At 59.4% G+C, this 23,756-nt stretch overlaps 1 protein-coding gene across 7 annotated transcripts in view; it reads left to right on the forward strand.

The window, feature by feature from the left end:
- The window catches only part of OTOF (otoferlin), a 95,018-nt gene that overhangs the window by 65,312 nt on the left and 5,950 nt on the right, over window positions 1–23,756 (forward strand). For 4 of the 7 annotated variants that reach the window (XM_034659782.1, XM_034659784.1, XM_034659779.1 and 1 more), the window contains 31 exons: window positions 235–366; window positions 3,045–3,107; window positions 3,501–3,585; window positions 6,160–6,319; window positions 6,640–6,826; window positions 7,597–7,783; window positions 9,117–9,340; window positions 9,803–9,911; window positions 10,424–10,604; window positions 10,723–10,843; window positions 11,384–11,484; window positions 11,594–11,684; window positions 11,833–11,949; window positions 12,255–12,407; window positions 12,703–12,892; window positions 12,995–13,119; window positions 13,494–13,628; window positions 14,320–14,481; window positions 14,661–14,780; window positions 15,256–15,417; window positions 15,509–15,671; window positions 16,178–16,308; window positions 17,784–17,813; window positions 18,221–18,352; window positions 20,262–20,328; window positions 20,993–21,129; window positions 21,253–21,387; window positions 21,710–21,847; window positions 22,357–22,484; window positions 22,610–22,780; window positions 23,371–23,531. In XM_034659782.1, the coding sequence (XP_034515673.1) occupies window positions 235–366; window positions 3,045–3,107; window positions 3,501–3,585; window positions 6,160–6,319; window positions 6,640–6,826; window positions 7,597–7,783; window positions 9,117–9,340; window positions 9,803–9,911; window positions 10,424–10,604; window positions 10,723–10,843; window positions 11,384–11,484; window positions 11,594–11,684; window positions 11,833–11,949; window positions 12,255–12,407; window positions 12,703–12,892; window positions 12,995–13,119; window positions 13,494–13,628; window positions 14,320–14,481; window positions 14,661–14,780; window positions 15,256–15,417; window positions 15,509–15,671; window positions 16,178–16,308; window positions 17,784–17,813; window positions 18,221–18,352; window positions 20,262–20,328; window positions 20,993–21,129; window positions 21,253–21,387; window positions 21,710–21,847; window positions 22,357–22,484; window positions 22,610–22,780; window positions 23,371–23,531 (4,198 nt within the window). The remainder of the gene's footprint in view (window positions 1–234; window positions 367–3,044; window positions 3,108–3,500; window positions 3,586–6,159; window positions 6,320–6,639; window positions 6,827–7,596; window positions 7,784–9,116; window positions 9,341–9,802; window positions 9,912–10,423; window positions 10,605–10,722; window positions 10,844–11,383; window positions 11,485–11,593; window positions 11,685–11,832; window positions 11,950–12,254; window positions 12,408–12,702; window positions 12,893–12,994; window positions 13,120–13,493; window positions 13,629–14,319; window positions 14,482–14,660; window positions 14,781–15,255; window positions 15,418–15,508; window positions 15,672–16,177; window positions 16,309–17,783; window positions 17,814–18,220; window positions 18,353–20,261; window positions 20,329–20,992; window positions 21,130–21,252; window positions 21,388–21,709; window positions 21,848–22,356; window positions 22,485–22,609; window positions 22,781–23,370; window positions 23,532–23,756) is intronic. The other 3 variants (XM_034659785.1, XM_034659786.1, XM_034659783.1) reach the window with 1 other exon arrangement.

A 23,756-nucleotide genomic window follows, 5' to 3' on the forward strand; every position in this document is an offset into this window, starting at 1 on the left:
CCTTGCTGGTAATTCTAGAACACACTTAGAGGTGATCCAGCCCTTGCCCTTCCTTTATAAATGAAGACCCTGGGACTTAGTGGGGAAAGAGCCCCCAATCCCCAGGAGATTAGAGGCAGTGCTCACACTGGAACCCAAGTCCAGTGTTGGCTCTCTGCTCCTGGGCCCCGACTCCAGGAGGACCCGCTCCCAGACTCATTGGGCTCACCTCTGGCCTCCCTCTCCTGCCCGCAGGTCAGCGTCACTGTGATTGAGGCCCGGCAGCTGGTGGGCTTGAACATGGACCCCGTGGTGTGCGTGGAGGTGGGTGACGACAAGAAGTATACATCCATGAAGGAGTCCACTAACTGCCCCTACTACAATGAGGTCAGTGCCCTGTGGCCCTCCGTGGGGAAAGGGACTTCCCTACATGTGGCAGGAGGCTGGGCCCCAGCCCACCCAGGCCCAAGGGGAGCAGCGGGAGTCAAGGGGCACAAAGGGCTCCCAGCAGGGGTGACCTTGGCCCATGCTGTTATCACCCCCAGCATGCAGATGTGCCATGCCATGTCCTCTGGACCCCGAGTCTAGATCACCCCCTGACAGTGGTCTGGCGGGAGGCCACCGTTTGAAACAAATCCCCAGGGACTGCAGCTCCCAGCGCTGTCTGTGGGTGAACCCTGTGAGGCCCGGGCGCAGCTCTTTCCCAGGTCGGAGGCCTTTGGGGCAGTGGCAGCATGAAGGAGTGGTTCCTGTGGGCCAGCCTCTCCGTAAATGCTGCAGGAGAGTCCCCTCTTCTGGCCCCCACAAAAGTCGGAGCTTGTTGCCCTCAATCCCATTTGACACAAGGGGACACTGAAGCTTTTGGAGAAAGTCCTTGCCCGGGGGGCTAAGGGTCAGAGTCAACTTCTGCGTGCTCACCTTCTCTGCTGGGCTGCCTCCGTGCTGCCTGCACCTCTGCGGGGATCCTTCCAGAGCACTGGCCTTGACTCTTAGGGTATAAGAGAAAAAAGTCTGGCTCCTGCTCCTGTTCTTTTTTTTTTTTTTTTTTTTTTGAAGATTTTATTTATTTGACAGGGATAGAGACAGCCAGCGAGAGAGGGAACACAAGCAGGGGGAGTGGGAGAGGAAGAAGCAGGCTCATAGCGGAGGAGCCTGATGTGGGGCTCGATCCCATAACACTGGGATCACGCCCTGAGCCGAAGGCAGATGCTTAACCTCTGTGCCACCCAGGCGCCCCTCCTGCTCCTGTTCTTCACAGGCATCTGAGGCCACACTAAGGTCAAACGACCTCAGACACCGTCTGATTCAATCCCCCCATCTTACAGAGGAGGAAACTGAGGCCCCAGTATGAGTAGGGCCTCGCCCAAGAGCACAGAGAGTGCTGTTGACGAAGCAGGGCCAGCCTGTCAGCCTCAGCTGGTGCTCTGTCTGCCCCCTTGGATGGCCATCCCTGACACAATAGCTTGACTCCTGCTCCAGCAGGGAACGAACTTAATCAGCTCTGCTGAGGGATGCCCAGGTGCCCGAACGTAGGTCAGAGGAGCACAGAAGCCGCTGGCCTGGGGGCTCTAGCCCTCCTTCTCCTGGAGGGGCATCCAGTCTGCGTCTCCTGGTGGCTCCAGGGAGGGAAGGTGGCAGGCTGGCCGGAGTGAGACATCTGCGTCCTGTGTCTCCGTGTCTGTCCCAAGGAGTGGTGAGGGCTGAGGGTGCCACCCGAATGTGGGGGGAGCCCCCCAGCTGTTCATCTTCGGGAAGGAAGCCTGGACATGCTTCTGCCCACCACAGGGACCCAGGCTATGGTGCTGTGCTACCGCAGATGGGCCTGGTTCTCACAGCTGGTTGCCCGCAGGCCCACAGGGTGGGACATCAGTGCTCAGGAATACCCCCCCCCCGCCTCGTCCCCCAGCCCCATGTGACCGCCTTCCCAGGAGTCAGGAAATTCAGCCTCCACATCTCTGACCTTCCATCAGGACACCTCCCTGACTGGAGAAGCCTCCAACCTCGATAAGAACCTGCTTTCCCTTACTGGATGTGAGACAGGTGCCCTTGGCTTTCCACGGTTATTTGATAGCTGCCAAGCCACATTTGGCTGACTTGAGGGCTCACCTTGCACCGCCCCCATGCACCTCATGTTTCATTCAAACTGCTTCCTCCTTCCCAAGGAAACAGAGCTGCTCTCCCCACACTGTTTCCCCAGCAAACTCCTACTCACCCTCCAGAGCCCAGGCCAAGGGTCCTTGCCGCCGAGCAGCCTTACCTGCACTCTCTGGGTCAGAGGTCAATGCGCTTCTTTCTCGGTGACACTAAGCCCGATGTGGGGCTTGATCTGAGGACCCCGGGATCATGACCTGAGTGGAAGGCAGACGCTTCACTGACTGAGCCCCCCAGGCGCCCTGAAGGCAGCACTCTGACCCACAATGCTCCAGTGTGAGTCTTTAGCACCAGAAACAGACTGTCCTCAGACACTGGCCCTGAGCATGTTGGCAACACTTCTTCCTTGTCTCTGCCCACACATTCACCAAAGCTGCGGTCCCTCCGTGACCACACCCTGCACTGGTTCCTGGCACCTGCACACCAAGGCCAGGAGAAACAGGGCCCCGGGGTGAGTGGCAGCTCCCAGCTCCAGAGGACAGTTCACACCTGGGGCATTTTACATTTACAGCAAATGAAGTCCTTCACAACTTAGTGTACATGTGAACATCACTGAAATCGAGACCCGTCTAGGCAGTGGAGTGTTGGGGTTTAAGGGCAATGTCTGTGTTGCCTGTATAACTACAGTGTATATTATGGTGTCTTGTAATATCTCATTCAGCCTCTAACAACTCTAAGCATTTTACAGCTCAGGAAACAGATCAGACAGTGTTGCCCAAAACCACACAGCTCCCACCTGCCACTGAGTCAGGGAGGACCAGTGGTTGCCACTGCTGCTCCTCTGAACTTCGGGGCCCGGGGGAAATAGCCAGGGTGCAGACAGGCACTGGCAGGAGGGAGGAGCCCGGCACTGCCCCGGGCTGTTAGCTGCTGTCAGCTGGGTGACAGCAGCTCTGGGTCCTCCTTCCTTCCAGTACTTCGTCTTCGACTTCCACGTCTCTCCTGACGTCATGTTCGACAAAATCATCAAGATCTCGGTGAGTGTAGCTCAAACTGCACCTTTGTATAGACTTGAAAAGAGCATCCCTCTGGATGGACCAACCATCAAAAGGCGGCCCCATGTCCAGACACACAGCCGGGCAAGTGGGGCACAGGCTGGTTTGGGCCCCTCTCACCTGTTTAACTGGGTGCCTCTGCACAGTGTGCAACCTACTCACCCATACCTGGCAGCCAGCAAAAATGAGGGCAAGAGGGGTTAATGCTGAGCCTCAGGAAGCCATCCCTGCCCTGCCAAATGCCCTCCCGCTTCCCTGAAAAGCTCCGTTCCCCAGAAAGACAGGTGATGCCACCATCAGACCACCGCACCCCTACCCCTTGGAAAGCCTCTGCCCCGCCTGGCCTGACTGGTGGCTTATGGTTCTGCCCGGAAGGTGATTCACTCCAAGAACCTGCTGCGCAGCGGTACCCTAGTGGGGTCCTTCAAGATGGATGTGGGAACCGTGTACTCCCAGCCCGGTGAGTAGCTGCGCGACTCGGTCAGCATCAGCGGCCACGGCTCAGCGAGTGTGGCCCATGCCGTCCTTCCCACCGTGGCGGCCCCAGGGCCTAGCCTGGCCCGGACCGTAAACTCAGTGTGAGGCCGTTGGGGGTGTGGTGCGATGGGTCCAGTCTGCACACAGACGCAGTGACGACCAGTGCTCAGGCTGCTGGATTCCCAGAAGCCCTGCTGGGTGTGCGGCACCGCCCCCTTCTACACTCAAGGGGCCTGGGGCTCGGAGAAGCGCTGGGACTCCACCATCACCCTCTTGGTCTGCATGACTCCAGGGCCCCCACTGAGCCACACTGTCCTCTACACAAATATAAGTGTGGCAGCCTCTAAGGGACGCCGGGCTCACTGACCATCCGTCAAGGCCCCAGGCCTCCTGAGAATAGCCACGTGGGGCTGTGGCCGACTCGCAACAACGCGGGTCCCCATGGGCCCATGCTAGATGGGGCTGGCAAGGGAACCCCAAGAAGAGGCCCAGAGGGTTTGTGAGGCACGGGCCAGGCCACAGAGGTGCCTCAGCCTGACAGATGACAACCAAGCCCATGGCCAGCTCAGGAACCTGGGCAGACAACCTGGCAGCAGGCCCCACGTCATGGGCCTGAGGTGAACCCACCACTCAGGAGGCAGTAATGACTCCATCAGGCCCTTGGACAGTGACAATCCCCTCTCACCAGTGTCACGTCTGACCCTCACAAAACAGTGAGGGAGGAGTCAGCAGCGTTCCTTCCCATTTTACAGACGAGACAAACGAAGCCAAGAGAAGTTAAGTAGCTTGGAAATGCCACTGAACTATTAGGTCGAACAAATTGGTGATTTCTTATGGTTGCACTTAATGGACCCTTGGCTGGTGTGCTCTGTGACTAGGGAATCAAGTCCAAACCTAACCATCACAAAATCATAGAACATTCAAGCCGCAAGAGACCTTACAACATCTAGTCCGTTGTCTCTATATGACCAAGAGGCCCAGGGTTACGAAGAGACTTACCCAGAGCCAGTGGGAGTAGAGCCTGGTCTCTGGGTGCCAGGCCAGCGCCTTTTTCCACTGCCACACGCACGTCGTCCTCAGCAGAGGGTGGCCCTAGTGACCATTAGCGTCTTCGGGAGCGGGGGAGAGGGCCACTCCACGAGCCGGCACTCTCCAGGAAGCATGCCCAGCTGTGGGCCGTGGGCTGGAGTGGCACGGGTATCCCTGAGGGAGTGCTCCAGCCTGGGGCTGAGCAGCGCCCGCCCCCACCCCCTGGTACCAGCGGCAGGGGTGTGGAGAGACAGCAAGGAGCCTGACGTGGACCCCTGGGCTTCTCGATGGTAGAGTCCTGGAGAGGGGACCCCCGCCACTCAGGAAGCACCTGCGAAGCACCAGGCACTGGGCCACGCACGCCACGCCCGCAGGCCTACCCCTCACCACCCCTGCATGCAGCATACCTCCATTGCACGAGAAGGAAGCAGGCCCGGCCAGCTTGTATCGCTGGTCCAGGGAAAGGAAAAGGATATGAAGCTGGGTCCAGGTGGGCCCAAGGCCCAGGCTCTCCACTGGGCTAACCCACCGCCTGATCTGCTGCTTCCGCTGAGTCTGTTCCAGGGCCTGGTCCCTTTCATGGAAGCCTGAAGTCACATGGCCCCGTCAGTTAGGGCGCTGAGGTCTTCACTCTGCTGGTCTCTGGTTTGGCCTAACCCTCGTGATGACTCCCTGGTTGCTGACCCAGCCTGGGAGTCGTTGGAAGCGTGCTGCCAGGGACACAGGACTCCTGGCAGTCTCGGGTGGTGTCCATAGCTTGTGGAGCTGGAAGGGTTTCCTGCGGGACCAGGGCCTGTTCCCACCGTGGCAGGACCATGTTTGCACCAGAGGCGGCAGCAGGACACTGCTCACTCCCTAATTCTGTCTGCTGGAGATGAGGAGGGGTCGTTCGAGATCACAGCCACCCTCTGGTAGATCATAGAGGAGGTCCCAGGTGCTAGCCAGCTCCCGAGCCCGACCAGCCTTCCCTGGCAGGTGTCTGAGAAGTGTGAATGGGGGGAGGGGTAAGAGGGAGGCCCTTCTGAGCTCAAAGAACAGCACCGTTAAGGCAGGAGGGTCTGAACAGGGACTCCAGTTGTTCAGAGGGAAATAAGCAGCTGGGCCCAGCAGGAGCGCCGGGGCGGGGTGGGATGAGTGGAGTGAGCCAAGCAGAGCTGAATCAGGAGGCCTCACAGACGGCACTAAGGTCGGTGGTCTGTACCCCAAGCACTCACAAGCTGCAGACATTTGAAAGGAAGAGTGAGGGAGGGGGAGCCTCTCCGAAGGTTCTGTCTGGCAGCTGCATGCAGGTTGTCTGCAGGGGTGGGGGCAGGGTAGCTGCAGGCAGAGAAACCAGTTTGGAGGGTTCTCGCTTCAAAGTCACACCCCACAGCTGGATGCAGGACCTTCCCCCAGCTTCTCGCCCCTCTGGGGGCCTCTGTCACCTCCTGGCCATCCTGGAGACCAGGGGCCGAAAAGATGCTTGACTGCGCAGCTCCGCAGCCCGCCCCAGGATGGCAGGTGCAGCCCCCGCTCATCACCCCTGCAGAGCACCAGTTCCACCACAAGTGGGCCATGCTGTCAGACCCCGATGACATCTCTGCTGGGCTGAAGGGCTACGTGAAGTGTGACGTCGCCGTGGTGGGCAAGGGGGACAACATCAAGACACCCCACAAGGCCAACGAGACAGAGGAGGATGACATTGAGGGGTGAGGCTCCCATCTCCCCCCAGCCCTGGAGACCTGACTCAGCCCTCCCTCCCCGCCAAAATGAGCCCTTGGGGTGGACTTGGCACACAGACCCCCCTCCCTCCCTTACCCTTGTCCCCACCTACTCCCAGACTGCCCAGCTCTTCTAGGCAGGACTGGCCTTGGAGTCCATAGACTCTCCTCCCAGGAGAGGAAGGACTGAGGCAGGGCAGGGCAGGGGTTCACAGAGATCGTCCTGGGCCCCAAGGGTACACAGATGCCAGGGCAGGAGTGGGGTGCCCACGCCTGACCACTGCAGCCCTAGCTCTGTATGCCCGTAGGAACTTGCTGCTGCCTGAGGGGGTACCCCCTGAACGCCAGTGGGCCCGGTTCTACGTGAAAATTTACCGAGCAGAGGGGCTGCCCCGCATGAACACCAGCCTCATGGCCAACGTGAAGAAGGCTTTCATCGGTGAGAACAAGGACCTGGTCGACCCCTATGTGCAAGTCTTCTTTGCTGGCCAGAAGGTATTGGGGTGCAGGAGGCTGGGTCTGGGGTAACAGGCATCAGAGGTACAGAGTGATTAGAGGATGGGGGTTAGAGGTGGATGTGAGGCAAAATCAGAAGCCAGGTAACACCTTCGAGCCCCTGGTGCATTCGAGGAGATGAGAGGGGAGGGGAGCTCCAGCGAGAGGGGCTGGAGCTGTGGCCAGGCTGGGGGTCCTCTCAGCTAGGGACGGGCCTTAGGGGATCCTGCCTGCCTCTGCATCCTAGAGACCACGCACTAAGGCAGGAGCACTGAGAGGGAGGAGGGTCTGAGAGGCTGGTGTGGGGCAGGGTGCCCGCCAGACATCAGTGCACACGCACATACACGCACGCCACAAGCAAGCCCTGGCTGTGGTGTGCAACTGATGTATCACTAAACCAGCAACATGCTGGGTGTTAACTAGATTGAATTTTAATAAAAAATTAAATATGTATATACGAACCTCGCACATACACACACGAATATACACACATATATACGCATACCAATACACACACCCCACCCACACATACATACGCATACACACACACACGTACACGCACACCACAGATACACGTACATACACATAGACACGTGCACATGCAAACACATATAACGCGTACACATAACCCCCACGTGCGCACACACATGCACACACACCACACATACACATACATGGATACACACACATATGCACGCTCCGCACATATGCTTACACGCACGCGCGCACGCGCACACACACACACCCTAACCCTTGCTCCCTCCCACCAGGGCAAGACTTCAGTGCAGAAAAGCAGCTACGAGCCACTGTGGAATGAGCAGGTTGTCTTTACAGACCTGTTCCCCCCGCTCTGCAAGCGCGTGAAAGTGCAGATCCGGGACTCCGACAAGGTCAACGACGTGGCCATCGGCACCCACTTCATTGACCTGCGCAAGATTTCCAACGATGGAGACAAAGGTCAGCAGCAGGAGACTGGGTGAGGGACAAGGGTGAGGGACAAGGGCCCTGAAGGGCAGGTGGAGGTGAGACCTTCCCCTCCCACCACCTCCACCGTCTCCACCTCTTCCTGAGAGGCCCTGGACATTGTGAGGACGTGGTAGGCAGCCCCCTCCCCCTTGAAGGAAAGGTAGAAGGTCATGGCTCAGGGCTGCACCGAGCTGACAGGGCCTGCCTGAGCCAGGCTGCCCGGATGTGAACCCCAGCTCTGACCGTTAGTAGCTGTGTGATCTCTGAACCCGTTTGCCCCTCTGTGAAATGAAAATAGTGATGATACGTGTGTAGACACGTACGTTTCACATATGTGTGGACCTGCCACCGTAGTCCCTGTCCACGGGCTTGTGGGACTGACCCTTCCCAGAACCCAGGCGCTGGGCACCAGGGGCACCATCAAGAGAAGCGTGCGCCCTGTCCTCGTGGTGCCCACTGGGGACCGGAGAGGAGGATGTGCCACCAAATGCTCAAAACCGCAGGCCAGAGGCACAGAAGGCCACATGTTCTGTGACTCCATGCATACGAACAGTCCAAATAGACAAATCCGCAGAGACAGAAAGTAGTGGTTGCCAGGGCGGGGGAGGGGACACGGGCTAACTGCTCAGAGGTACAGAGTTTCTTTGGGGGAGGATGGAGTCAGGTGATGCTTATACAACAGAGTGAATATACTACAAACCCCCACAGCACACAGTGTTAAACAGTGAATTTCATATTATGTAAAGTGTATCTTGAGTTTTTAAATGTCATTTTTTCGAAGCCAAACACACATCGCACATGCAGCAGAATGGAGCCTGGTGTCCACGAGACAGCGAAGGCCGACAGCGGGAGAAGTTAGCGGGGACTAGGGACTGGGCCGGCTTCACGGAGAGAGCGTCTCTCGGGCAGACGGAGGGAGGATCTTCGGAGTGGGGGTGTCCGCATTAGCAGGGTGGGAGACCTGGTGAGATGCGGATCTGCACAGGCTGCTAAGGCCCAGAAGGCCAGGCTGAGGCGTTTGAGGGGAGCCGGTGTCTGTCCTTCAGATCGATTGGAGGCAGCCCCGGCTCCACGGACCCGGAGGCAGGGAGCCCTCCGTGCAAGCAAGGAGGGTGCCCCACGCCTGCCCACGCACCGCAGATGCGAGCATCCCTAGGGCCTCCCGTCAGCCACTCGCTGGCCCGCAGGCTTTCTCCCACCTCGAGTGTTTCACTGAGCAAGGCATGGGGTTCTCAGCTCAGCAACTGGGAGGTGCAGGCCTGAGCGCCCAGAAGAGTTTCCACCACCCCCATGAGCCCCTCGTCCCTCTCCCTGTGGCCCACAGGATTCCTGCCCACGCTGGGCCCGGCCTGGGTGAACATGTACGGTTCCACACGCAACTACACGCTGCTGGACGAGCACCAGGACCTGAACGAGGGCCTGGGTGAGGGCGTGTCGTTCCGTGCCCGCCTCATGCTGGGCCTGGCCGTGGAGATCCTGGACACGTCCAACCCCGAGCTCACCAGCTCCACCGAGGTGCAGGTGGAGCCGGCCACACCCGTCTCGGAGGTGAGGTCCAGGGGAACTGGGCTGTCCTCCGGAGCCCCCAGCTCAGCCCCCTTCCCACCATGGGCAGCCTAGACCTGGGCTCTGCGTGTTGCTGCCCAGTCTGCCTCAGAGGGCAAGACCCCATGACGAGGCCTCCTTCCCCAGGAAGCAGGGGCCCACACTCTGCCCCTCTTGGGGACCTCTGTCCCCTTCCAGTGCTGTGCCTGCACTCTGCCTGGAGGTCCCAAGATAGAGCCTCATGTCTTCCCTGTTCCTGGCCATGGTTGTCCCTGTCCATGGATATCTGGGCTGGAGGGCAAAAGGATTTAGGTCTTCAGGGTCTGGGCTGCTTGCCTGCACAACAGGGTGGGATGTCTGCCCCCAAAGGCCCAAAGGGCTTGTCTGTAAGACAGTAGGAGGCCTGGCCCCGGGCCCAACATCCCTGCTAAGGTTTGAGGATGGTTTGAATCATCTTCCCCACAGAGCTGCACAGGGAAAATGGAAGAATTCTTTCTATTTGGAGCCTTCCTAGAGGCCTCAATGATCGATCGGAAAAATGGAGACAAGCCAATCACCTTTGAGGTCACCATAGGTGAGTGCCGGGCTCACAGCGGGGTCTTCAGGCCTGGGAGCTGCTGGGTGGCAATGGCTAGGCCCCGCATCACGGGCATGGAGGGAGGGAAACTTTGACCACTTTCCTTCAAGTGTCTTCAAGCACCCCATAGCACGCAGTGTTCACACAAGTGTGCACACACGCCCACCGCAGTTCCTTAGTGCACACACCTACAGGGCTAAGCTGTGTTTGGGACATGGGGAAGCAAGAAGCCTTCCCTTCAGAAGGGAAAGGGGATAGAGTAGGGATCCAGGCCATGTCCTAGGCTGGACCTTGAGCTCAGTGGTCATCAGGGTTCCTAGCGAGGTCTTTATACGGAGTGGAGGCCATGGGCACCTTCCTCTGGCTAGTGTTCTATTGTGTCCAAGCTGGTACAGACTCCAGGCACCTTCCCCACTCCCTGACCCCCCTCTTCCCTCCCACAAACCCAAAGCAGCACCCCGATCAGAGGGCAGGATTCTAGTCCCTCGCGTGCCCCCTTCTGCCTCCAGGTAACTATGGGAACGAAGTGGATGGCCTGTCACGGCCCCAGCGGCCTCGGCCTCGGAAGGAGCCTGGGGACGAGGAAGAAGTCGATCTGATCCAGAACTCAAGTGAGGACGAAGCCGATGAGGGTGGGGACCTGGCCTCCGTGTCCTCCACCCCACCCATGAGGCCCCAGATCACGGACAGGTGAGCCAGGTGGATGGAGGGTCCTGAGAGACCCTGCCTGCTGCCTCCCATCCTCTCATGGCCTGGCCTCCCACCTCCCTGCGTCCCAGTCCTCAACCTCCCACCTCCTGCCCCCCAGGAACTACTTTCATCTGCCCTACCTGGATCGCAAGCCCTGCATCTACATCAAGAGTTGGTGGCTGGACCAGCGCCGCCGCCTCTACAATGCCAACATTATGGACCACATCGCCGACAAGCTGGTCAGGGCCAGGNAACACACTAGATAGTCTGCCCAGCAGGTCGCCATGGGGGGAAAAGGGGGCAGGGGGCGAGGACTGCAGGAATAGCCCCAGCACGACCTCTGGTCTTGTCCCTGCTCCCGTGTCCCAGGAGTGGGTGGGGGGCCCGAGGGCTACCTGGAGTGGAGTCTGGGAATCCTGGCCCATCCCATCCTGGTGTTCTCTGGAGGAGGCTGGCCAACCCCTCTGTCTCTGGCTGGCGCTGCATCCCCACGCCCCCCATCTAGCCCTGACTCCTTCCCAGCCCCATCGAGTCCACTGGGACCACAGACCCACAGCCCAGAGGTGGCTTCTTCCTTCTGGAAGAGACAGAACCTGGGGAATTGGTGGTTTCTGTATGGTAGCAGGACCTGGGGGCGGGTGGGGGGGAGCATGGCACTAGTGAGGGGTCCCGGGTTGCTAGCCCTTTGTTCCCCTGATAAATGGGGGGAGACATCTGGGGAGGCTGAGGTTGGGAGACTATGGCTCAGCATGCATCCTCCCCTCACTCTTGGTCCGCAGGAAGAAGGCCTAAATGACGTGCAGGAAATGATCAAGACGGAGAAGTCCTACCCCGAGCGTCGCCTGCGGGGCGTCCTAGAGGAGCTCAGCTGTGGCTGCTAGTGAGAGGAAGGGGTGGGGTGCGAGGGGCTGGAAGTGGGGGGCTGGGTGTCCTCAAGCCTGCTGCCTGGCAGGTGGGCTTCACTGAGCACTGCTCCCCTGGTCCCCCAGCCGCTTCCTGTCCCTCGCTGACAAGGACCAGGGCCACGCATCCCGCACCAGGCTGGACCGGGAGCGCCTCAAGTCCTGCCTGCGGGAGCTGGTGAGGACCATGCCAGACACACACGGGATCAAAGGAGGGTGCCCGAGGTGGGGGGACATCTGTCTCAGAGGTCACAGCCGCCAGGCCCAGCCCCCTCAGCTGTGCAGCGTGGCCTGAACCCCTCTCTTGCACACGCCACCCCCCGCAGGAGAGCATGGGACAGCAGGCCAAGACCCTGCGGGCACAGGTGAAGAAACACACAGTGCGAGACAAGCTGAGGCTTTGCCAGAATTTCCTGCAGCAGCTGCGCTTCCTGGCAGACGAGGTATGCCCCCCCGCCAGAGTGCGGAGGAGAGGGGGTGCCTAGCCTCCAAGCCAGAGTACCTGGAGTGGGGAGGGGGTCCCCGCACAGGAAGGGGGCCCCTCCCGCTCTGACAGCCCTTGAGGGACAGAGGTGAACCAGCCCTTCATCCTGCCTTCTGGGAGGTGAAGGAAGACCCAGCCCTGGGCCCCTTCCCTCTGCAGGCCCAGGCCTGGCCCTATGGCAGAGGCCGAGGTCGGTCAGGCCCTGGGCACCCTAGCCACGTGGCAGGAGCCCTCCCCTAGCGGCGCCCGCCCCTCCCGCCCCAGCCCCAGCACAGCGTCCCCGACGTCTTCATCTGGATGCTGAGCAACAATAAGCGTGTCGCCTACGCCCGGGTGCCCTCCAAGGACCTGCTCTTCTCCGCCGTTGAGCAGGAGCTGGGCAAGGACTGCGCCAAGGTCAAGACGCTCTTCCTCAAGGTGCCGAAGGGGAAGAGACGCAGGGCGGCGGCAGGGGGGCGGCTGGGGGTTGGCAGGCCTGAGCTGACCAGGTGGGCCTGCAAGTCTCAGAGAAGAGCTGCAGAGAGGCTAGGAAGAGGGGGACGGGGGCCAGATGGCACCGGCCTGCCCATCCCCCTCCGCACTGCTCCCACCCCCACCCCCGGCCCAGCAGATGGCTGTGGAGCGGCAGGGGCAGCTCTGACTGGGCCTCTGCCAGGCCTGCCGCCCTTCCTCACCCCATGGGCCTGGCGGCTGACCGTACCCCCACCCCCAGCTGCCGGGCAAGCGGGGCTTCGGCTCAGCAGGCTGGACGGTACAGGCCAAGCTGGAGCTCTACCTGTGGCTGGGCCTCAGCAAGCATCGCAAGGACTTCCTGTGCGGCCTGCCCTGCGGCTTCGAGGAGGTCAAGGCAGCCCAGGGCCTGGGCCTACACTCCTTCCCACCCATCAGCCTGGTCTACACCAGTGAGTGAGGCCCCCTGGGGGGGGCCTGACCCACCCGTCACTCCGGGAGGGCGCTGGAGGAGGGGCCGCCATCTGGGAGCCTCAGCCTGCTCTTCCCCACAGAGAAGCAGGCCTTCCAGCTCCGAGCCCACATGTACCAGGCTCGCAGCCTCTTTGCTGCCGACAGCAGTGGCCTCTCGGACCCCTTCGCCCGCGTCTTCTTCATCAACCAGAGTCAATGCACAGAGGTGAGGGCCCACGGGAGGAGGGAGTGGCCCTGGCTCGGGGAGTTCTGGAAGCCCCTAAGCGTGTGGGACCTGGAAAACAGATTGGCCAGCACCCCAGACCTTGGAGGACAGCCTTGCGGGTATCTGCAGGCCCAGGCCACACTGGTAAAGGCTTTAATCGTGGTTACATTCGACACAGAAGAAAGGAAAGACATGTGGGGCTGGGGGCCTGGGAGCCAGCCTTGTGTTTGCCTTCATTTTAAGCTTTCGGGAAGAGTCAGAGAACATGACGCTCCTGTCCCCGGAGTCTCTGGAAGCCGCGGTGGCTTGGGGTGACTCCAGCCCACACACCGCTGCTTATTACCCATCCCCCCCCGCCCCGTCCCACCCTGCAGGTACTGAATGAGACCCTGTGCCCCACCTGGGACCAGATGCTGGTGTTCGACAACCTGGAGCTGTACGGTGAAGCCCATGAGTTGCGGGATGACCCCCCCATCATTGTCATCGAGATCTACGACCAGGACACCATGGTAGGGGCGGGCCCAGGCACCGGGGAGCTGTGCCTTCATCCCTGCACTCCGCACCTCCCCTGCCCAGCCCCAGAGCTCCTCAGCCAGGGTGCCTACTGGGAAGCTGGGAGTGGGGGCAGCAGACCAGCCCCTCCAGCAGACCCCCAGGTGTCTCCTGCCCTGTCACTGGAATCTCAGGAAGGATCTAGGCCAGCGTGTCCCCCCCCACCCCTCAACCTCCTGCCACAGACAGACCCAGCTCAGGCCCAGAGTCATCGGAACATGTGCCAGCAAGTCCTGCTGTCATCAGCCTTCCCACACCCCTGGGCGCCCCTGCCTTCTGCCCACACCTGCTGAGTCAGTAACAACCTCACAGCTCTCCAAGGGAGCTCTGGAGTGGAGAAGGGAAGGGTGGAGGTGACCCCTCCAGAGCTGGGGAGCCACCCCTCCAGCTACCGGGATCCCCTGAGAGCTCTGGGCCAGAGGTAGGAAGATCTCATTGCTAGCCCCAAGTCCCGCATCTGCTGTTCACTGCCAGCTTGGCCTTGAGCAAGTCTCCGGTGGGTCCCAAGATTAGGTTTTCCCCATCTGTAAAATGGGGTGATCACACCTACCCTTAGCTCCAGGGGCTGTGGTGAGGACGGATCCCAGGTATGAACATCCACAGTAAACTCAAGAGCTGGAAGGCCACCTTGGTTATCTGTTGTATCAGGGCAAAACCGACTTCATGGGCCGGACCTTCGCCAAGCCGCTGGTGAAGATGGCCGACGAGGCGTACTGCCCGCCCCGCTTCCCACCACAGCTCGAGTACTTCCAGATCTACCGTGGCGCGGCCACGGCCGGGGACCTGCTGGCTGCCTTTGAACTGCTGCAGGTGGGCCACAGGGCAGGGCCGGGGGCTGATCTCCCCCCCTCCTGCTGTGAGGCCAGTTTGACCGAAGCTGGGGCCTGGTTCTCAGGAGCCTGGGGTGTTGGCCTTCCCTGTCTCCCCGCAGCACCTGACAAATAACTCATGGGGAAGGAGAACATGACACTATGACTCCCATTCCCCAGATTGGGCCAGCGGGGAAGGCGGACCTGCCACCCATCAGTGGCCCTGTGGACATGGACCGAGGTCCCATCATGCCTGTGCCCGTGGGCATCCGGCCCGTGCTCAGCAAATACCGAATCGAGGTGCATGAGGGTTCTGTTGGGGTCCTCCGGGCCCTGCCCTGGACAGGTCCCGCTGTCTTCTGGCTTCCTGGCCCCCTTCGCTCGGTTCCCATCAAGGCTCACATGCACACATTACGCTGTGGGCATCGAGAAGTCTTCGGCAACCTCAGAACACTCATTTTTCAGACAAGGAGATTCCCCAGTCCGAAGTCACACCCAGAGCCAGTGGCAGAGCCAGGCTCCTGCCCGTGCAGCTCTGGCCCGGTCCTCACTGAGTCACACCGCATGATTCCCAGACCTTCCCCGGCCCTCCCGTCTGCGCCCCCACACCCACCCTCACCCCGGAGCCACTCGAGGACGCCGGCCTCTCATCAGCTTTCCTGGCCCCGCCCGTCCTGACTTGCTGCCCGCACCCCTGCCCAGCTCCTCCTCAGGTGGCCCAGCTCGCCCTCCACTCGTCCCACTGACTGCGGGGCTCCCCTCTCCCCCCACCCAGGTGCTGTTCTGGGGCCTGCGAGACCTGAAGCGGGTGAACCTGGCCCAGGTGGACCGGCCGCGGGTAGACATCGAGTGTGCAGGGAAGGGGGTGCAGTCGTCCCTGATCCACAATTACAAGAAGAACCCCAACTTCAGCACCCTCGTCAAGTGGTTTGAAGTGGTGGGTGCAGGCCCTGGGCGTAGCCAGGCAGGGTAGGGGTGGCCCCTCTGTGCCCCCCTTGAGCCCAGGCTGCCCTTGCTGCACCCCCCAGGACCTTCCAGAGAACGAGCTGTTGCACCCGCCCCTGAACATCCGGGTGGTGGACTGCCGGGCCTTCGGCCGCTACACGCTGGTGGGCTCCCATGCTGTCAGCTCTCTGCGGCGTTTCATCTACAGGCCCCCAGACCGCTCGGCCCCCAGCCGGAACACCGTGGGTACGGCCACACCCCGAAGCCCAGGCCGGGCTCCACTCGGCCCCCGGGAGGAGCTCCTGCCCGCAGTCCAGGCCACAGAGCCGCCAGTCGGCTAGGCAGGGGCATCCCCAAGCGGGCATGGGGGAGGCCAGGGGAGGCCCCCCCCGGGGGGCCAAGCTACCTTTGGCCACCTTTGGCTGCCCATCACTCTAGAGCTAGAAAGCACCAGAGCCGAACATGCTCTTCGAGGGCCTGAGGGCAGGTAGCTCCCTCTGCTCGTTTATGGATGAGACCCAGGCCTCACTTCCAGCCTCCACTGTTTCACTCCGCGGCAGCTCAGCTTTCTCTCTGGCTCACGCTCTCCCTTTCCTTATGCCTGTCTGTTCTCTCTCAACTGCCCTGTCTCTCCCTCTTGCCTCAGAAAGTTCCAGAATTAGCTTTAGGCCTCTGGTCCTTCCAATCACCTCTGACTCTCCCTGTCATTCTTGTTCCTCCCTGTCTGCCTGTCTGTCCATCTCTCTGTCCAGTCAGGCTCCTCCGGGATGGCCGCGTGCTGTGCTACAGGGGCCCCTCCTCTCACCCCGCAGGGGAGGTGGTGGTGAACATGGAGCTGGAGGCGCCCGTCAAGAAGCTGGAGACGGTGGTGAAGCTGGGCGCGGTAAGGCACGCAGCCTCAGCCCCACGCTAGCTGGGACCGTGTGGCGCTTCTCAGGAGCAGGGCTGCCTCCTCTGGCCCACAGCCCTGGGCCCCCCAGCCACGCACATCATGGTTGAGGGCTAACCCTGGCTATGTGTGCAAGCGGTCCATCCTCGCTCTGTCCTGGAAAGCAGGACTGTCCGCTCTGCGTGGGCCTCAGAGTGTGCGTGAGCCATGCAGACGTGCACAAGCGTAGGTGTGCGCGATTGAGAGAGAGAGCAGGAACCATCTGAGGGAATAGCCTGTCATCGTTTTTACTCCAACAAACAGCACCATAGACAATAGATTCCCTGTATGAACACAGTGCGCTTTCCAGAGGCTCCCTGGTTTTCCGTCCCGGCCATGCACAGACCAGCCTCCCTAGGCCTGGGCTGGGGAGGATTTCCGGGTGGAAGCTCCTAATTCCTCTTGGTTTGGGGGACATGGGCCATTTATCTGCCAAGAGGGAACCCTGTCATCTGGGATTTAGATCAGAAGGGAGGGTGGGAAGGAGGCCCCAGGGGGCAGATGTGGGCTTCCTCCCTCCCAGATTCTCTCTACCCCATTCCTGACCTCAAGTCCTTCACACGGCCTGGGGCACCTCCTAGCTTTTGAGGCTTAGTCTGAAATGACCTTCCCTTGGCCAATAGTCCTTGACCCCAGAGGGTCCCAGGCAGCTGGCTGAGTTAGCAGTGGGCATGGTTCTCAGGAAAGGGGAGCCCTGCCAGGAAAGCTCGCTGCTCCAGGGCTAAGCCTGGAGATCCTGTGCCCTCTCAGCTCCCACCCTCCCGAACTTCTCCCTGAGGGCTCCTCCTGGGGCCGGGGGAGAGCCCCCTAATTTCAGACCCACAGTGAAAAAGATAGAGGATGGCACGAACCTGAGCTTCCCCATCATCACGCAGGCCCTGGGCTCTGGTGGGGTGTTTTCCAGCTATGCCATCGTATGAGCAGCCACTAAATTTTTAAGGGTCTTGCCCTCGTAAGGCTGGGGGGCGGGGGGTAGAGAGTAGAGTTGATCCCGTCTAGCCAACATTACTGAGCTCCCGCTGCATATGGGTCAGCCTCCCTCCAAGCCCGAATGCCCACTGAAGACATCTGGGAAGTTACAACTATGCAAATGCCCAGTCCCCACCCTTGGACACAGCAGAGACCTGGCACTGGTGGTTTGTCAGAGCCCCCCATGAGTCTAACGTGCAGCCAGGGTGGAGGATCACCACCCTTGAAGGTCTGAGGAGAAACATCTGCAAAGCAGACCTTTCACAGGCTCAGCAAGCAGTGTGCTCTTGGCAGGGCTGAGCCCACAGAGTGCAGGGGCTCGCACAGTGAATGTCCCCGCACGAGCCCCCTCTCAGCTCTCGCCCTTCTTCTCTCCTCTCCTCTCCTGGCTGGGCGCCTGCCTGCCGCTTCAGGCCCCTGGTGGCTAATTCTGTCCCCATCTCCTTGGTTCCCCTCTGCAGACTTCTGATGCCGTCATCAAGGTGGATGTGGTGAGTGTGGGGCCATGTGGGGGCTCTGGGGAGAGAGGACCCTACAATGGCATAGGGTATCAGGCCAAGAGTCCTGCATCAGGGACCGAGCCACTCCCCAGCCCCTGGATGCTCAGGGCCAGCACACTCCTCCAGAGACGCGGAGGGGGCAAAGCCGCTGAGTGCCAGTAGCGCCTCAGCCCATGGCTCAGATTGGCAAGTCATGACCCTCCCTAGGCTGTGGTATCCTCCTCCTACAAAACAAGGCCCTGCCCCTCTGACACTGGTGGCCCCCAGGAGCTTCACGGAGTCTAGGGCTTCCCAGAAGTAAATAGAATGGAGGGGAGAATCCTTGGATGGTCTAGGGCTCAGAGAATGGCCAGGGCGCAGGGCTATAGGCAGGACTCTGGACCTGGCCAACCCTCCAGGCTGATGAGGAGAAGGAGAAGAATAAGAAGAAGAAGAAAAAGGGCAGCTCAGAAGAGCCAGAAGAGGAGCCGGATGAGAGCATGCTGGACTGGTGGTCCAAGTACTTCGCCTCCATTGATACCATGAAGGAGGTAAGGCCTCAGGCCTGGGCTGGGGAGCCGACCCCAACTCCACATCAGCCCCTTCTATCCAGCTTCTTTCCCATTCCCCACCAGAGCTGGTTCCCCCACTCCATTAACACGAGCTTGGAACAGACTTGTCCCACATCCTTGAGGGTCTAGCTCAGGACCCACCTTTTCCAAGATGGCGGTCCAATCTTCCTTCCCTGGCTTGGTTTTCTCTTGTCTTACTCATTTATACCACAAACATCTCCTCAGTATATATGATGAGTCAGACACCATCCCAGGTACCGTGGGAGCCAAAGATAAGTCCATACCTGCCCTGAGGAGCCCTCTTGGACATGCCAGCTGATACAGTACAGTGTGATGACAAAGGCAGATCAATGCCTGGGGGAGTCACAGAAGGCTTCACAGGGAGGGTGACCTTTGAGGAAGAGGAGAAATGTGTGCAGAGAACAAAAGGGAGCAATGCTTTCTTGGTAGGACCTGCCCCTCTTCTTACTGCTTTGCTCTACACATCGCTGTCACTGTGGCTGTGGAATGTTCTTCCCCTACTGTGTGCACGCAGCTTCTGCCTGCCTAGGCTGATTGCACGTTCCAGAAAGTGCATTTCTCCTCTTCCTCATTTGTCTCTCTCCATCTTGCCTACCCAGCTCAGGGCACTCCCTGACTTACCAACTGATCAGAAGGGACATGTGCCTGTGGTGTGTTTCCTCAGTAGGACCTGAGTGGATCCAGCCGCCCCCTCTCCCCAGGCCCCTTCTGTGACCCAGGCTGTGTGTGATGTTTACCGTCCACATTAGGTTAGCTGGCTAAGCTGCTGTAGCAAGTTAGATTGGTGTGAACAAGACAGAAGCTTCTTTCTTTCTCCTATGTCTCAGTGGTGTTAGGCTGGTACGGGGACATAATGGTGGCAGAAACTAAGACGCTGCCACTTGTTGCTGGCATCTGTGTGGTTAGAGATGGCTCACCCTCAGGTCCTAATACCAGAGCACAGGAAGGGGCAAAGAGAAGAGGAAGCACACTCCTTTCCTCTTAAGGGCCCAACGCAGAACTTGCACAAATCATTTCCACTCATGTTGGCCAGAATCTAGTCCCTGTAGCCACACTTAGCTGCAAGGGAGGCTGGGAAATGTAATCTCTGGCAACAGGTCTGTGTGTCCAGAAAAACTTCTAAAGAGCAGGAGGGCAGATAACTGGGGGTCACCTAGTTGCACCTTCTCCCACCATCATCTGGTTTCAAGCTGGCCACACTGGAGCTCCAAGGGGCAGCCTGTTTTTTCGTCCCTACTCCTGTAATTTGCAAGATCTGCCACTAGGTGGCGCCTTAGTTGAAACCCTGTGATTTCCAGCAGGTGGGGTGGACTGCAGGAAAAGAAAACACATTTTCTGATTCAGTTATACTTTTCTATATTCAAAAAAGAATAATGCCACTAAGAATCAACACTAAAATGCATTTTATTTTTAAGTGATAATTTAAAGAATCATGAACTCCTGACTACAGTTAAGTCATATTGTACACATAATAAACTTTTTTTAACCCACTTACACAGAGCACGTGATGAGTTTGAACCCCAGTAGGAAAGTGTTTGTTTCTTTTTTTTTCTTAAGATTTTATTTATTTATTTGAGAGAGAGAGAAAGAGCACGAGCCGGGGTGGGGGGCGCAGAGGGAAAGGGAGAAGCAGGTTCCCCGCTGAGCAGGGAGCCAGACACACGGCTCGATCTCAGGACCCTGAGACTCAATCCCAGGACCCCGAGATCATGACCTGAGCTGAAGGTAGATGCTTAACCAGTTGAGCCACCCAGGTGCTTGAAAAGAATTTCTAAGTATTTAAGACTGGTCTGAGACCACAGTTGGGGTCAAAAGACCCCTCCCCAGGAAGCCCACCTTCCTTCCTCTTCACCTCATCTTTTGGCAGCAACTTCGACAGCAAGAGACCTCAGGCACTGACTTGGAGGAGAAGGAGGAGGTGGACAACACTGAGGGTGAGCCTGGGACCGTGGGTCTCTGCCTCCCCTTGTGCCCCCTAGGGCCGGCTCCCTGCCCGCCACACCGGCTGCTTCTCTTTCCCCTCCTGGGGGCTCGCACGGCTGCAGCAGCCACAGGCAGCTATCACCAGCCCTCTCTGGGCACCAGGAGCAGGCGTAGGCCCTCAACTAGAGTGGCTTGTGCCCGAACCAGTTCAACAAGCCACAAGGATGAACAGACGTATAGAGCCGCAGAACATCAGAGCTGGAAGGGAGCTCAGGGCTCCAGCATTTTCCAGACCTTTACCATGGAACACTGTTAATGGGTATTCCAGAGGGAAAAGGGACTCTTCGGTCAAATGGATTAGATGGGCCTTTCGGCACAGGACTTCCCAGTGCCTTTAATACACAAATGTTATTATAAGTCTCTAAATTGGAGATACGATATAAAATATTTTTCTAGCTTATCTGACCACAATGTACCCTTTCTTCTAAAACAGTTCAGAAACATCTACAGCTGGTGTTCCACTGAATGTAGTTTGGGAAATGCTGATAGAGAACAGCCCTCTTAATGTGACAGACAAGTAGCTTGGGGCCAGGGAGGAGAGTGAGCTGGTCCAGGGCTGTGCCCCGTCATTTCTGCCCCAAACTGACCACAGCCTCCTTTTCTGGTTCTGGCCAGGCCTGAAGGGGCAGATGAAGGGCAAGGAGAAGGCAAAGGCCGGAAAGGAAGAGAAGAAGAAGAGAACCCAGAGCCCCGGCACCGGCCAGGGCTCTGAGGCCCCTGAGAAGAAGAAACCCAAGATTGATGAGCTCAAGGTGAGGGTCTGGGAGCAGACCCACCAGGGCCGTGGGGTCCTACCTGGGGCAGGAGGTGGCAGATGGGGCGAGACGGAGGCCAGTGGTCATGGCTTGTCCCCTGGACGTCCTGGCCCCGCTCAGGTGTACCCCAAGGAACTGGAGTCCGAATTTGACAACTTCGAGGACTGGCTGCACACTTTCAACTTGCTGCGGGGCAAGACAGGAGATGACGAGGACGGCTGCACTGAGGAGGAGCGCATCGTGGGCCGGTTCAAGGTCAGCAAAGGATGTGAGCCCGGGCCCTGAACCCTGAGCTCTCCCCGGCCACCCCAAGCCCAGGGCTGACAGTCAAGTGGAATTGTCAGCTACACACTGATTGGTAAAATATGAAAATATTTCTGGGCTGATTAAAAAAAAAAAAAGAGCATCTGCCCTGAGTGCCCCAGCCTCCACATTGCCCTGGCCACTCCTTCCAGAACCCCCGGACTTCCCTCTGATCCAGCAACTAAAGGGTTAAGGCCCTGAGCAGCAGGGTGCAGACCCTCAGTGCCACCCCTGCCTGTGGGAGCTGCACCCTGACGCCCCTGCCTTGCCCCAGGGCTCCCTCTGCATGTACAAAGTGCCACTCCCAGAGGACGTGTCCCGGGAAGCTGGCTACGACCCCACCTACGGCATGTTCCAGGGCATCCCCAGCAATGACCCCATCAATGTGCTGGTCCGAGTCTATGTGGTCAGGGTAAGACTCCCCTCAGATCCTCTCCCAGAGTCTCCAGTTGCCCTGCCCAGGGGGAGTTAAAGCACTTGCAAAGTGAGCGCCCCAACTGGGAGACACCAGAAAGGTCATCTGGTCTAGTTTCCACATTTTTCTCTTTTTTTTAAGATTTTATTTGAGAGAGAGAGAATGAGTGGGGGGAGGGGCAGCGGGAGAGGGACAAGCAGACTCCCCACTGAGCAGAGAGCCAGACGCGGGGCTAGACCCAGGACCCCGGGATCCTGACCTGAGCCAAGGGCAGATGCTTGACGGACTGAGCCACCCGGGCGCCCTTAGTTCCCACCTTTTATAGAGGAGGAAGCCAAGACCTGAGACAGGCAGTGACTTGCCCAGGGTCGCGGAGCAAGTCTCCTGTCTCTGGTCCAGCCCTCTACCCTTTGCCGTCATGGGGCCACCAGGGAGGGGGTGACGGCACTGGAAGATGAGCAGGATGTGTGGGGAGGCTGCTCAGGAGCGCCCCTCCCCTCTCCCAGGCCACAGACCTGCACCCAGCAGACATCAATGGCAAAGCCGACCCCTACATCGCCATCCGGCTGGGCAAGACAGACATCCGAGACAAGGAGAACTACATCTCCAAGCAGCTCAACCCTGTCTTCGGGAAGTGAGGCCTCCTGGTGTTCCCCAGGCCCCCATCCGGCCCCCTCCGGCTTGCCCAGCCCCACACCCACCCACACACCCACCCCACCCCCACCCTGACCTTCAGCCCTTCTAACCCCCACCCGCCAGGTCCTTTGACATTGAGGCCTCATTCCCCATGGAATCCATGCTGACGGTGGCCGTGTACGACTGGGATCTGGTAGGCACCGACGACCTCATTGGGGAAACCAAGATCGACCTGGAGAACCGCTTCTACAGCAAGCACCGTGCCACCTGCGGCATCGCCCAGACCTACTCCCTGTGCGTGGGGCGGGGCGGGGCGCCTGCTGCATCTTGACACTGAAGACAGGATTAGAGATTGTGATTTGGGAGGGTGGCTCTATGACGGTTTCTGTCCCAGGCCAGGCCTCCTTCCCTACCGGCTCTGGATTCTAAGACAGGGAGAGAGCCAGAGGATTCCAGGACAGAGGGGGCAGGGCAAGGAGAGAACAGTGGGCTGGGAGGACAGGCAGCACTGTTCGGCAGAATCCACTGGGGATTGGCCAGCCTCTGCCACTGACAGGCTGCGTGACTCAAGTCACATCCCTAACCTGTCTGGTTATCAGTGTCCTCACGGGAGTCTTCCATGTACCAGAGGCGAGGGCACAGTTGGGGAATGGGTTCGGCTGCGTTAGGGGAGGCTAAAGGCTCATCCTGGGGACACTGGGCGTGTGAGGCTGGAGCCTGGGGTCGGAGGGATCAGCCTCCAGCAGCCCTAGGGGCTCAGGTGGGGCCCACTTGCTGACACAGGCAGCAGCCAATTTAAGAGAACTGGCTGGAACCAGTTACCACCTGGGGATGGGCCCAGCCCCACCCTGAGTCCCACAAAGCCTGTGTGCCCCCTCCCACAGACATGGCTACAATATCTGGCGGGACCCCATGAAGCCCAGCCAGATTCTGACCCGCCTCTGCAAGGAAGGCAAGGTGGACGGCCCCCACTTTGGGCCCCCCGGGAGAGTGAAGGTGTCCAACCATGTCTTCACTGGGCCTTCTGAGATCGAGGATGAGAATGGTAACAGGGCTCTGGACACAGCCACGGGTGGGGCGGGGGTCAGAGGCCAGGAGGAACCCACACTTCCCTGTGGCAGGACCTCGAGGTCTATACTGGGGTCTCCTTAGACCCTCTACCCATCAGCCTAGAGTCCCACCCTTGTCTGCCCAGCCTCTGCCCTTCCACCCCGTCCTACTATGCCTGCCCACTTGGGGCCTTCTCTCTCCCTCTCAGAATTCCTGAAGG

Source organism: Ailuropoda melanoleuca, chromosome 4, assembly GCF_002007445.2.
Source record: "Ailuropoda melanoleuca isolate Jingjing chromosome 4, ASM200744v2, whole genome shotgun sequence".
Lineage (NCBI taxonomy): Eukaryota > Metazoa > Chordata > Mammalia > Carnivora > Ursidae > Ailuropoda > Ailuropoda melanoleuca.